Source organism: Fusarium poae, chromosome 1 (assembly GCF_019609905.1).
Source record: "Fusarium poae strain DAOMC 252244 chromosome 1, whole genome shotgun sequence".
Classification (NCBI taxonomy): Eukaryota; Fungi; Ascomycota; class Sordariomycetes; order Hypocreales; family Nectriaceae; genus Fusarium; species Fusarium poae.
Window position 1 is genome coordinate 10241691 of NC_058399.1, and position 12961 is coordinate 10254651.

A 12961-nucleotide genomic window follows, 5' to 3' on the forward strand; every position below is an offset into this window, starting at 1 on the left:
ATCGAGTTGGCTACATAAGTTGCTGGCAGGAGACGATTTGACCACGTGTATGAGGCCTTGTGAAAGTTAGTGCAGAAAGATGACAACTGAAAAGAGCGTCTTTGGGGTGCGTTGATACCCCATCGATACCCTATTCCCCATTGTTAAAGTGATGAGTCTTTTCAAGAATCACTCCCGTGGTCTAGCCCAGATGGCGCTATCAAAGGTGCGGTCCAGACGGGTGCTCACGAGATCAAATATGCGGGCTCGATACGATATCGGAGATAAGCCGGCAAAATAATAGCAGGGTCTAATAAAGGCTACTCGCCAAATGTAAAGTCGCATCCAAGGCCAGGCGCGAGTAACACGTAATCGAGCCAAGACAACTGATCGTCAGTCCATTCTGAGTCAAGCAATGTGACCGCTTCCGCATCTGTCGCTGTATCGAATTCATTCGACGATTTCGTATTGCACGACTCAATCAATGATGAACACATTTGATGGAATGGTAAGTAATAATTTGTGATGAATTGGTTTAATGCAGACCCCGCTAGAATAGGGAACTATGCCCCCCCTCAAAAACATATCCAGTACGCCGTCGCACCCTCAACTGTTGAAATAGAAATATACAATGGCGAATAACGCCCTGCATCTCTTCTCATGCAGATGCTGTGTCGAAACCCAATCCCATCATTATGTCGTGGCCGTCAGAGTCGCGCATCGTGTACGTGAGGAGTGACGCCAATCTCCATTCCGAGACATATCTGTTATGAGAGTATGTGCGATTCTCGTTGGTCGGTTTACACGCCCCGGATAACCTGGGTTCGCTCCGACTCGAGTTGTGCAGCGTTGCGCTCGTGGGACTGCTTCTTACACTGGGAGCTTTGTTAGAAAGGGTTGACAAGATCTCAAGCATCCAACTTACATCCTCGAGGCCGGTGCACTTGTGGTCTTCTAGTAGACGGTGCTTGCCGCAGAAGTGACCTTGACAGAAGGTACAGTCGCCAACGATACGCTGTGCAGGCTCGCGGCAAGTAGCGGCGGTGCAACGGATTCGCTTAGGAGGCATGATGTCGATTGTTTGTTGTGTAAAAGTAGTAAGAGTTGATGGAAACTCAAGGGTTTATATGCTCGCAGGGAACGGCGAAATATGAGATGACGGTGAGAGGCGAGAGAGCGGTAAGAAGTTGGCTGAACCAAGCGAGTTGTAGTAGTGGATGATGAGTTGGTTTAGTAAAACAATGCAAGTGACAGTGTCTTTCGAAAATCGCGGAAATCTAGGAGATGGAACCAAAGGATTCACGCAACGACCTGAACCAAGAAATTGGATTAACTGCTCAAAGCAAAACAAGAGAGCAACTGCTGTTGGGAAAGGGGACCGAGACAGGTCTTTATACAGGAGACGAAGCAAGGCGGCTGATGAATGAATCATGCCTTGGTGGAGCCTGGTCGGTTCGCCTCCAGCTTGTTCTCACTCTCACCACATTCACAGCCATGACCATGGTCCATGGTCCATGGCCATGGGACAGGGGGGGAGGCGTGTAGCGAAAATGTTTACCTTGCATTGCATTGCATTGTATCCGTGGTTTGGGGCGATTGTCACACAGTGTATTTAATTATGGGAGAAATGCAATGCTCGGATACAGGCACGAGCAAGCTTACAACAACGTTGAGCAGCCACCCGTTTACACATGCACATGCACTGCATATGCATAAGAAGGTACGATATATCATCGTATTGACATGTCAAGAACAGTTCAGAGGTATTCAGATAAATGGTGTCTCATCAGAGACATGTTTTACACAATTCGTATTCCCAACAAGGCGAACAACATGAGAGACTACCTACTAATCCATGATGAATGACAAAGACAACAACAACATGGCAGAAGCTCGTGGAATCAAGACCGGAGTCTACACCCCTCCCCTTCCATGTGTCTCTGTCTCTGTCCCGTCTTTTTGGCTTGGGCATGGCTGGAGCCTGGCGGTTCCAACGGGCCACTTTTACCCGTAGAGGGAGTTGGAATGGATGGTGCTTCAAGGCCGGGAATCAACAAAAGAGGCGGAGGCGAACTTGAAGAAGGGTCCATTCACCGCGAGGCTCCGAAAGCGGTGACTGAATGAATCTACGAATTGAACAGGCGGGGCGGGCCCTGTAACTTCAACTGTAAGTGCTGCTGTACAGTGCTGTTACAGGTACTACGGTAGTGGGTACTGGAAGAAGGGTCTCGGGGGCGTGACGTAGATCAGACGGGCGAATAAACTTGCATTTTTTCCCACTGAACCCGAGGCAGAGAGAAGTCCATGGTTACATTTACAATTGAGGCCGACGATGACGGCAGATGGAGGGTCCGTCTCTTGCTGTCCACAATTCAGACTCATGGTCTTGCAGGATGTTGATCAATCAACCTCTTTCAGTCTGTGCATCCTTGTTATTCAGTGCATTATTCATCAATGGGCTTTCTTGTTGCTATTCATTGTTGTTGCCCAGGCTGGTCTGTTACATAGCTGAGACATGCTAACAAAGCGTCAATGGCTTCTTTATCGCCAACAACATCAACACCAACATTACCTGTGCTCATGACTTCAGCTCGTCCCATCGACCTAGCCTTGTCCAAACACTTATCACAGCGGCTAATGGGACGAACTACAACATGACTGGTCCCCTGCCTTTCTCAACCTGAATTTCGTATCCACGAGGTCCAGGCCTACAACGGGCCTACGTAACGTACTGTCAACCTACAGCCCGTCTACAGTACCGCCCAACTACGAGCTTCACTGCTTTGACGAATCTTGTAAAAAGGGACCCGAGAAATTCCTGGGTTCCATGTCGTAGGACATTTTTCTTTTTTAGCGATGGACCGAGACTGGGATAAGGGTGCTACCCTGCATTCAGCAGGTGTCTCAATCGCCAATCGTTTAGAGGCGGAGGAATCAGAAAAACATGGCTCTCATGCATGGGGATCGACCACCCCCAACAAGCAGAAGCAAAGCAAAAGCACGAGCCGAGCGAGCATGGAGGTTTGCGCTGAGCCGAACTGAACTGAACTGAACCTACAGCCATGAGCCACTAGCCACAGCATCATTGGCAGCCAAAACGCTCTTCCCTCTTCCCAGCTGGAACTGGGGGGGCGGGACGGACGAGTCAGGTCTAGCCTAGGCGCATCTGGCACCATGAATCGGCTGGATACAGCAGTACAGCGCATACTGATAAAGTCGGTTCAGGCGGATACAAGAATAGGCGGTGGGAGGAGGAGTTGTGTTCATCAGGCTATTGCTTGTTAATCGACCAGAACCAACAACGACGACAACACATGACTTTCCATCCTAGCAATTCTAATCTCGCGACATTGGGGGATGATATGAGACCAGTAGTAAGCCTCACTAATTAATAAGATTTCAAGTCTTTATGCTGATCTCGCATTGTGGGGACTACTAACCTATGTCTAGGTATGTATGTAGAGTTGAAAGGAATGACGCCAAAGTCATGGATCTATACGTCAATACTGTTCACTACTTAGATGCAGAGATTTTGAGGTGCAGCACTTAGATTGATTATTACGACGACCATAAAATTAAAGTCTCGGTCAAGTTGAGCTCGGCCAACGTTGGCCAACTATCCGATTCATCGGCAGATAAAACGATCGACATCATGACACTCACCACTACATGCTCAGTCTCAGACATTCCTCCCATTCCGTGACATGTTCGAGCCCATCCGGCGTCGTCCGCATCCCTTGTCTCCGGTAACGTTGATTAAAAAGGTAAAACAGCCCCCGTGCATCTTCCGGGAACGCCGGGCCCGGATCTCCGACTAGAATCGCTCTTGCATACCGATCAGAGTCTAGTAAAAGACATTCTCAACTGTCTATTAGACTCGCAATTTGCCATACTGTGCCGCCAGTCTCTGGAGCTTCCCGACAGCTTGGAAATCTTGGATCTTGTTAGTGTATCTCTGCTAGATATCCGCCACTCCCGATAACTGGGGTTTTAGTGTATTTCTTGACTCTTTTAAGTTTTTATTACCCGGATATGGTTTATCTTTTGGCCAATTTCTTGGTCTATGCTGATTTTCCTGGGTTTTTTATGTTGTCAATTTCTTGGCATATTGATTGAAAGATGGAGGTTCGATTTCTGAAAAATCGATGTGGGTTGGCGACATAGGTTATAGACCAAAATTGTGACCAAGATTATTAACAAGTTAAAAAGCCGTCATCGTATAGGGGTCAGTACATCAGTTTGTGGCTCATTCGAAGCACTGAAAACGCAAGTTCGAGTCTTGCTGACGGCAAACTAATTATTCTTTTGCATTTTTTGCTATTTTCTATTTGGCAAGTAGTCTATCATGCGGACTTGTTTATGTCATGATTTCTTTCTTGTAAGTGACTGATTGACATTGACATCCATTGGCATTCGGCTTTACTATTGTGGTATCACATAACTCAAGTCCTAGCTTTCTTTCTCTTACTTGAATAATTCCTTTGAATATTATCTAATCTCTCGATATCTCATGAAAGATATGAATGCCCCTCAATTTCCCTTTCAAGCGATAGAAGCCATCAATTACCAATCATGGAACGTGGGGTTGGCCGTGACGACATTAAAGCCGCTTCTCTCACCCTGTAGCGACCTCAACTTGCATACACTTTGTGTGATTGTTCCGGGTTAGAGTCTCTTGAATACCGGAACACTTCATTTTCATTCATTGTACTGCCTGAATAAAACCACACTTTCACTCATACCAGGTATCAAACTTGGTGATCGCCTCGACTCTTATCATAGTAACCCCTCATCACATCACCAACATCCCGAAAGATCCCCGCCATGGCAGCAACATCTCAATCACGAGGCATCAGAATTGCCATTGATAGAGGAGGCACTTTCACCGACTGCGTTGGAGAGCATAATGGAAAAGAAATCATTATCAAGCTTTTGTCTGAAGACCCAGCCAACTACAAGGATGCCCCGCTTGAAGGCATTCGCCGCATCATGAGCCACTTCCTTGGCCGAGATATCCCCCGAGGTGAAGCTCTGGATACCTCCAAGATCGACTCCATCAGGATGGGAACAACTGTCGCTACAAATGCTTTACTTGAACGAAAAGGCGAGAAAATCGCCATGGTTGTGACCAAGGGCTTCAAGGACTGTCTAACCATCGGGAACCAGTCAAGACCAAAGATCTTTGATCTTGCCATTCGAAAGCCTGATGTGTTGTACGAAAAGGTGGTTGAGATTGACGAGCGAGTCACTCTCGAAGACTACGCCGAGGATCCCGAAAGGGCGCAAACTGAGGCGGAGGCTCAAGTCGGTACTAAAGAAGCAGAAGGCAAGACTTTGGTCCGGGGCTTGTCAGGCGAGACAGTGAGAATCCTCAAAAGAGCCGAAAAAGACGATATTCGATCAAAACTCAAGGACGTTTACGATCAAGGTATTCGCAGTATCGCCGTGTGTCTTATGCATGGCTATACTTACCCCGACCACGAGGCCTTGATTGGCCGTGTAGCTAAGGATATCGGTTTTCAACATATCTCTCTTAGCCACGAACTTATGCCCATGATCAAGTTGGTATCTCGAGCTACATCTGTATGTGCCGATGCATATCTCACTCCGGCTATTCGCAAATACATCGACGGCTTTCAGGCTGGGTTTGAAGGTGGACTTGGAACTCGCAGCGTAAAGGAGGAAACGGGCGCAAAGGGAGCGAGATGCGAGTTTATGCAGAGTGACGGTGGTCTCGTCGATGTGGAAAAGTTCACTGGATTAAAGGCAATCTTGTCTGGCCCCGCTGGAGGTGTGGTCGGGTATGCGATAACTTCATATGACGAGGAAACCAAAACTCCCGTCATTGGCTTCGATATGGTAAGTTTGACGAGAACACTGAGAAACACACCAGAAACTGACTTCTTCAGGGCGGCACTAGCACTGATGTTTCGAGATACGGCGAGGGACGATACGAGCATGTTTTCGAAACGACAACTGCTGGTGTCACCATTCAGTCCCCCCAACTGGACATCAACACTGTCGCAGCAGGAGGTGGATCCCGTCTCTTCTTCAGGAACGGACTATTCGTCGTCGGACCCGAGTCTGCAGGCGCTCACCCAGGTCCTGCGTGTTATCGAAAAGGAGGGCCGGCCACGGTTACTGATGCTAACCTGGTCCTTGGCCGCCTGCTCCCCGAGTTCTTCCCCAAGATCTTTGGAGAAAATGAAGATGAGGGCTTGGATGTTGAAGCTAGCAGAAAGGTTCTCCAAGAACTGGCCGACCAAGTCAACCGGGAAAGCGACAAGAATCTAACAGCTGATGAAGTAGCGTATGGATTTTTGACTGTTGCAAATGAGACAATGACTCGGCCTATCCGATCTATTACCGAAGCCAAGGGCCATGATTCTTCGAAACATCGCCTCGCTACCTTCGGAGGTGCGGGTGGTCAGCACGCCGTTGCAATTGCAGAGTCTTTAGGCATTCAGCAAATTCTGGTCCATCGATATTCGTCTGTTCTTTCAGCATATGGTATGGCTCTTGCAGATGTCGTCGACGAGCGACAGGAGCCCGATTCATTGGTATGGAAGGACGATGACAAGACAGTTAACGAATTGAAGAAGAAAATGGAGAAGCTCAAAGATCAGTCACGAAAATCTCTCAACGACCAAGGATTCCAAGAGGACGAAATCGCCTTTGAGGAATATCTCAACATGAGATATCGTGGCACTGAATCAGCCCTCATGATTGTCAGACCGACAGCAGAGGAGGCCAAAGAACATTTCGACGGCAAAGAATGGGATTTTGGCCAAGCTTTCGTAAAGCAGCACAGATACGAGTTCGGCTTCACACTCGACGAACGAGACATTATTATTGACGATGTTCGTGTTCGTGGTATCGGCAAGAGTTTCCGACACCAGGACGATACGGTGGACAAGCAGCTGAAAGACTTGAAGCAACAAGGAGTTTCTGACAAGAAGAAGCTCAACAGCCAACAAGTTTACTTTGAAGGAGGTAGGAAGGAAACTCCCGTCTTCAAGCTCGAGGATCTTGAAGTAGGTGACTCTATTCCTGGACCTGCCATGCTTGCAGACGGTACGCAGACAATTGTCGTGACGCCCAAAGCAACAGCGATTATCCTCAAGACTCATGTAGTTATCAATCTAGAGAAGCAGGGAGTAAAGACCGAGTAAGTCCTGTTGTCGTTGAGATGAAGTTGAAGCTAACACGCACCCAGGTCTGCTAAGACATCCGGGGATCGGGAGGTCGACCCCATCATGCTTAGCATCTTCGGTCATCGTTTCATGGCCATCGCTGAGCAGATGGGTCGTGCCCTACAAAAGACTAGTGTTAGCACAAACGTCAAAGAGAGACTCGACTTCTCCTGTGCTATCTTTGATGCAACAGGTGGTCTCGTAGCCAATGCTCCTCACCTTCCCGTGCATCTTGGGTCTATGTCCACATGCGTGCGCCGTCAGGCCGAGATCTGGAAAGGAAAGCTGGAAAAAGGCGATGTCATTATCTCTAACCATCCTTCCTACGGTGGAACCCATCTTCCTGATGTGACCCTTTTGATGCCAGCTTTTGACGAGAAGGGGGAGAATATTCTCTTTTACGCTGCGTCGCGAGCCCATCATGCTGATATCGGTGGCATCAGCGCAGGTAGTATGCCTCCTCACTCGCGAGAGCTTTACCAAGAAGGTGCTTCTATCAGAAGCGAGAAGCTTGTAAGCGGTGGCAAGTTCAACGAAAAGCGAGTGGTGGAGCTGTTCTATGAAGAACCTGCCAAATACCCTGGTTGCAGCGGAACACGCTGTTTAGCTGACAACATCAATGACTTGAGAGCCCAAGTTTCGGCCAACCAAAAGGGAATCTCGTTGATCGAGACCCTGATTGCCGAGTACGGCGAAGAGACGGTGCAGTTTTACATGGTCCATATCCAAAATAATGCCGAGCAGTGCGTGCGTCGACTACTCAAGGATGTTTACAAGCGATTCGAAGGCAAAGATCTTTCAGCTGTCGACTTCATGGATGATGGATCCCCTATTCGCTTGAAGATTCGAATTGACGCTGAAAAGGGAGAGGCCGAATTCGATTTCTCTGGCACCGGCCCAGAGGTTTACGGTAACATTAACGCGCCACAAGCTATTACGTTTAGTGCTATCATCTACTGCCTGCGATGTCTTATCTCAGAAGACATTCCTCTAAATCAGGGATGTTTGAAGCCGATTCACGTCAAGATCCCCCCTAAGTCTATCCTGTCACCGTCACCTGGCGCAGCTGTCGTTGGAGGAAACGTCCTCACAAGTCAGCGCATCACGGACGTTATTTTCAAAGCATTCCAGGCTTGCGCTGCCAGTCAAGGCTGCTGCAACAACTTGACCTTTGGATTTGGTGGCAACCAAGATGGAGCTGAAGCGGTCAAGGGATTTGGCTATTACGAGACCATCGCTGGTGGAAGCGGTGCGGGTTCCAACTGGGAGGGTACAAGCGGTGTTCACTGCCACATGACCAACACTCGTATCACAGATTCAGAGATATTTGAAAGACGATACCCTGTTCTCCTCCGCGAATTTTCCATCCGCTCTGGATCAGGAGGGCAAGGTCAGCACCGCGGCGGTGATGGCGTCATCCGTGATATCGAGTTTCGCATTCCTCTTCAAGTCTCCATCCTCAGCGAGCGCCGCGTCTATCGTCCTTATGGTTTGAACGGCGGAGGTGATGGAGAATGTGGTCTTAACCTCTGGGTTCGAAAGGTTGAAAAGGCTAACTGGGAGGCATCCCTGAAGCAGTTTCACACAAAGGATGGAGCGGGTGAGGTAGAGTACGAGGAGAGACATGTCAATATGGGAGCCAAGAACACGGCTGCGATGAAGGCTGGAGATCGCATCATCATCTGCACGCCTGGAGGAGGTGCGTGGGGGGCTGAGGGAGCTGAGAGTGTAGCTAAGAAGAAGGTTGACCACACTGAAGGGTGGAGGAAGGGAAGTGGTAGTGCGAGGGATGAAACAGCGCTTCAGGCTTAGACAAGGCCAGAGTGTGATGAGATTGTTTACAAGACTACATAATGATTTTATCTAAGATTAACTTAGTTTCTATGACTCTTCTTCAAACCCCTTACAATGACTTGAGACTTATGAATACTAAACAAAACCGCTTTCAAAGGCCTGGCTAGCATTGGTATAATCTTATGGGACATGGAAGCCTAAATGTGTCTTACTTAACACCAACCCTATAGACTCAGGTCTAGACATTGTTAAGACATGAGCGTGAGTTTCACTATCAATGTGTCATCCTGAAACAATGACTATAGGCTAAAGACATTTCTATTGATCCTAACATGAAGTCTTGTTGTTTAGGCACATACTCATTGATGCCTGTCATGATTTAGTTTGAGCTTATCCAGAACAAGCTACAGAAAATCGCTGTAGTATAGGTACGTTTGAGGAAGTCAGCCCGTCTTGGGGTTCCCCCCCTGCTCGATGATTGAAACAAGCAAGGGAGGAAAGGAAGGGTTCGACCCGTCTCTACCCTCTAGAACATTTAGATGAGAGACAATGCCCATGTTGGGAAGGAAAGAAGAAAACCCCTCAGAAGGGGCACCCAAATCTATCCTTGAGGGTGCAAAGAGAAAGGAGTTGGCTCCCTCTATAGGGAGGTGCTTGAAAAATCTGATCAAACGTTACTTATCAACTTACAACTTGATCTTCAACACCAACACCAAGACTGATTGATATCAACTGCTGATCACTGCCTTGAATGATCCCGGCAATCTGAATCATTGGCGGTCAATTCCGATCAAATTTTCCCCTGATCGCCGCTGTTCTTTCACTGCAAAAGAAGTCATGTGTCAGTCTTCTCGAAAATGGCTGTGCTGTGCCATATATGCAAGTCAATACGCCACATCGATGTCAAAAAGACGTTGGAACAAGAACCATTTACCTCCCGAATCGACACTCAAGAAACTAACCAATGAATATGCCCAATTGCTCGCCACTCATGTAAATCCCAGTCAGCCCTACGGAGCTCAAGCATGGGTTGCTGCATTAGCTCGACCACTGATGGGTCAGGTCTTTTGGCCCCCAACCACCATGCTGGACCCTTTGTGTTGATGATCTACAGTTCTACAATCGCCTCCCAATGATTGAGAGCCTCGTTCGAATGCCTTTCCAAATTCAGGCTACAGTCTCTTCTGCCTTGTCGGGAACAGGGGAGCCTAGTATTGTGCATCTTGAAAGGCCAATGACGGCTTGTCCGATGCAATGTAGTTCAAGGTTGAGCTCCTGGGCTTCCTGTTTGCATCTGTACACCTATGAATCTTCGTCTTCTTTGAGTTCACGATGCATTATGTGTGTTGGTGCATGCTTAGTAGTCCCGCAATAAATGTCTCATACTTGAGCACCTTTATCTGTCAAGAGGCAGCTCAAGAACTGGTTCAACATATCGATATCATGACGGATGCCTGACGACCAGTTATGCATCACAATTGTGGCGCAAAGTTCGAGAACAAGGATAACAGTCGGAACCAAAGTCAGGTGGTTGGCTCTTGAACGACATATCACTTTGGTATTGTTGAATTCCATGGTTATGCATCGAGTTTCCTCGTGAACTAGTCGTTCATATTCACCAGAATGAAAAGCACAGCCTTACTGCAACTGCCATACGGATTTGTTCCCTTAGAGGACATATTAAGGCGTCTCGACCTAGTTGCATGTGATCAAAACCAGTTCGCGATTCAGATTGCACTGCCTTTGTGCATCTTGAGCTTTGACCAAACATACTACGAGAAGCTCTAGATATCCAGTTGCTACAGCTCCAGCCAGCCAATCTGAGACGCGGGAGTTCATGTCATGTCTAGTCACTGATCACACCCCTTATCCCCTGACCTTGTTAGGCATCCTTCTTCGAAGAATCCTTGGCTTCACATGGCGCTTGAACACTAAGGCGGGTCTGTTACCTGAAGCAGAAACTCCACTACATTCCACCTTTGCGATGAATAGGAGATTCGACACAACAACAGGGTCGGCCCGTAGGTATCATGTGTGAGACTACGTGCATGTATTCGTTAAACAACAACTTTGCGGCAACTTATCAACAGCCACTTACGGCTCTTAGCCTGAGATTCTCACCGGAGTTTCCTGCCTGTGACTGAGGCCTCACCGATGAGCCAAGTTTGAGGTTGGCTAGACTTATCCGTAGACTTCAAGCATACCAAACACGGATTGTTTGTCCAAGCTTTGCGGCTCTGTTCAAGTTCTAGGGATAATACGTTCCAGTTGCTGAAGAGATATTTAGGAGCCGTCAAGTTCTTCAACCTGGAACTCAACCATCACTTGATATTCGCTATTTCAAAACATCTTCCGCACAAGTATCTCGTGTCCCAAAAGTATCCCCTCGTCAAATTCTATTATTCCAAGCAACTCCAACAGTATGATGCGTATAGCTATTGCCGGAGGCACTGGACTTGGGTATCTCCTGGCGAGTCAACTTTCCCAAGCAGCGTACGCTTATCAAGTTGTCGTTCTATCACGTTCTGTGAGTATCATCCTCGAAGACCAAATCATTCTAACAGAATAGCAACACCCTGAGTATGCAGGACTTGATATTCAGGTCACAGCTGTCGACTACGAAAATGAAGATGACCTCTCATTCGCACTCCAAGGAGTGAATCTTGTTATATGTACATTCTCGGGGAATGAACAACTCAACCTCATCAACGCAGCCGCCCAGAATGGTGTACAGTTCTTTGTCCCTTCCGAATTCGAAGGGTCGATTGAAAAACGTCCCGACAACGACCAACTTTACCCCTATTCCTATTCGACCGAAGCGAGACAACTTTTGAGACGCTGGGCAAGATCGTCTCAGATGAAGTGGACTGTATTCTCCTGCGGTATCTTCATGGAGAGATTTCTTCCAGGCGGACTTGGAAGTTTGTTTATTGGATACCGTTCCGAGCTGGCCATGGCTGGATCTTACCTACTTGACACGAGCTTGTATACTGCCGAGTGTGTGGAGAAAAACGCTCGAGGACATACGGTTCGGGTATGCATGACATCTGTCTACGACGTGGCTCAATTCGTGGTAGCAGCTATTGTTCTAGGACCGGCAAGCTGGCCTCGAGAATTGACCATGCGAGGAGACCGATTGTCGGTTCGCGACGTTGTTGGACAATGTTCGAGGGCTTTGAATGGTAATCCCAGAATATTATTCATTATGTATCCTAAGCTAACTTGTCAGCCCCTTTTCAGCTTTCCCAATGGCAGGCTGCAGATCCTGACCGACTTGCGACTTCGTCCTACCAACAGGGCGAATATGCAAAATACATATTCTATCGGCAGCTCCAAGCAACTGTCGAAGGAAGATATGATTTTAGTCAGACATCTCTGAACGATCTCGTCAATGCAAGTTCGCGAGTCAATGTTCAGCCCCAAAATTTCCGTCAGTGGTTGAGTGCCAACTTTTGAAAGCAAGACTTTTTGAGAGTAAGCAGGGCTTAGATAGACTTTCCTGTCATTTACTTAGGTCTCCAGAATAAGTGTTGGTCTTCTTTTCCTGGGACGCTCGTTGTAATTTAGATGGGCTGTGTACGTTCGTTTGTATTTATGCGGCTGTGCTGGGTTCACGCGAGTTGGTGCTGGTAACAACAAGGCAACAGATGCGGGTCATGTCGCGATATTTCTTTTTCGTTCATATGTATTCATAGAAATAAAATCCACTCCATTCTTTTCAACTGTTTGGTTATATCATATAATGACTTTGTGTTTGGCTTTGTGGCTTCACTGATCAACGGCCATGGCTGGCGGTTACACATACAAACACTGGAGGTGTTGCTGTAGAATAAATCAGCCATCTTCCAATAAGAAGAATTATGGGTCATCAAATCCTTTCTAGATTTATGTTCCTTGGTACCAAAGTTTTTATCCTTGAGGAAAAATTAAGTACAAAGTGACCTCTAACCTAGTAGCCTTATAAAATAGGTAGGCACTTTTCTGAAATCGCAAAG

General features: G+C 47.5%; 3 protein-coding genes and 1 non-coding gene across 4 annotated transcripts; 3 read left to right on the top strand and 1 right to left on the bottom strand.

Annotated features, from left to right (window-relative positions):
* Positions 1-637: 637 nt before the first annotated feature.
* FPOAC1_003296 (uncharacterized protein) lies at positions 638-1048 on the bottom strand (the record flags this gene model as incomplete). Its single annotated transcript, XM_044847865.1, has 1 exon — positions 638-1048. The coding sequence occupies one exon, from the start codon at positions 1046-1048 to the stop codon at positions 638-640; it is 411 nt and encodes a 136-aa protein (XP_044713781.1).
* A 3139-nt stretch (positions 1049-4187) lies between these two features.
* FPOAC1_003297 lies at positions 4188-4270 on the top strand. The gene has a single exon. It is a non-coding gene; the product is annotated as a tRNA-His (tRNA).
* A 533-nt stretch (positions 4271-4803) lies between these two features.
* On the top strand, positions 4804-8984 carry FPOAC1_003298 (uncharacterized protein; the record flags this gene model as incomplete). The annotated part of the gene is made up of 3 exons (XM_044847866.1): positions 4804-5838; positions 5889-7147; positions 7196-8984. 3 exons carry the CDS (start codon positions 4804-4806, stop codon positions 8982-8984), a joined length of 4083 nt encoding a protein of 1360 aa, XP_044713782.1.
* A 2404-nt stretch (positions 8985-11388) lies between these two features.
* On the top strand, positions 11389-12422 carry FPOAC1_003299 (uncharacterized protein; the record flags this gene model as incomplete). Its single annotated transcript, XM_044847867.1, has 3 exons — positions 11389-11493; positions 11536-12148; positions 12196-12422. The coding sequence occupies 3 exons, from the start codon at positions 11389-11391 to the stop codon at positions 12420-12422; spliced, it is 945 nt and encodes a 314-aa protein (XP_044713783.1).
* Positions 12423-12961: the final 539 nt, after the last annotated feature.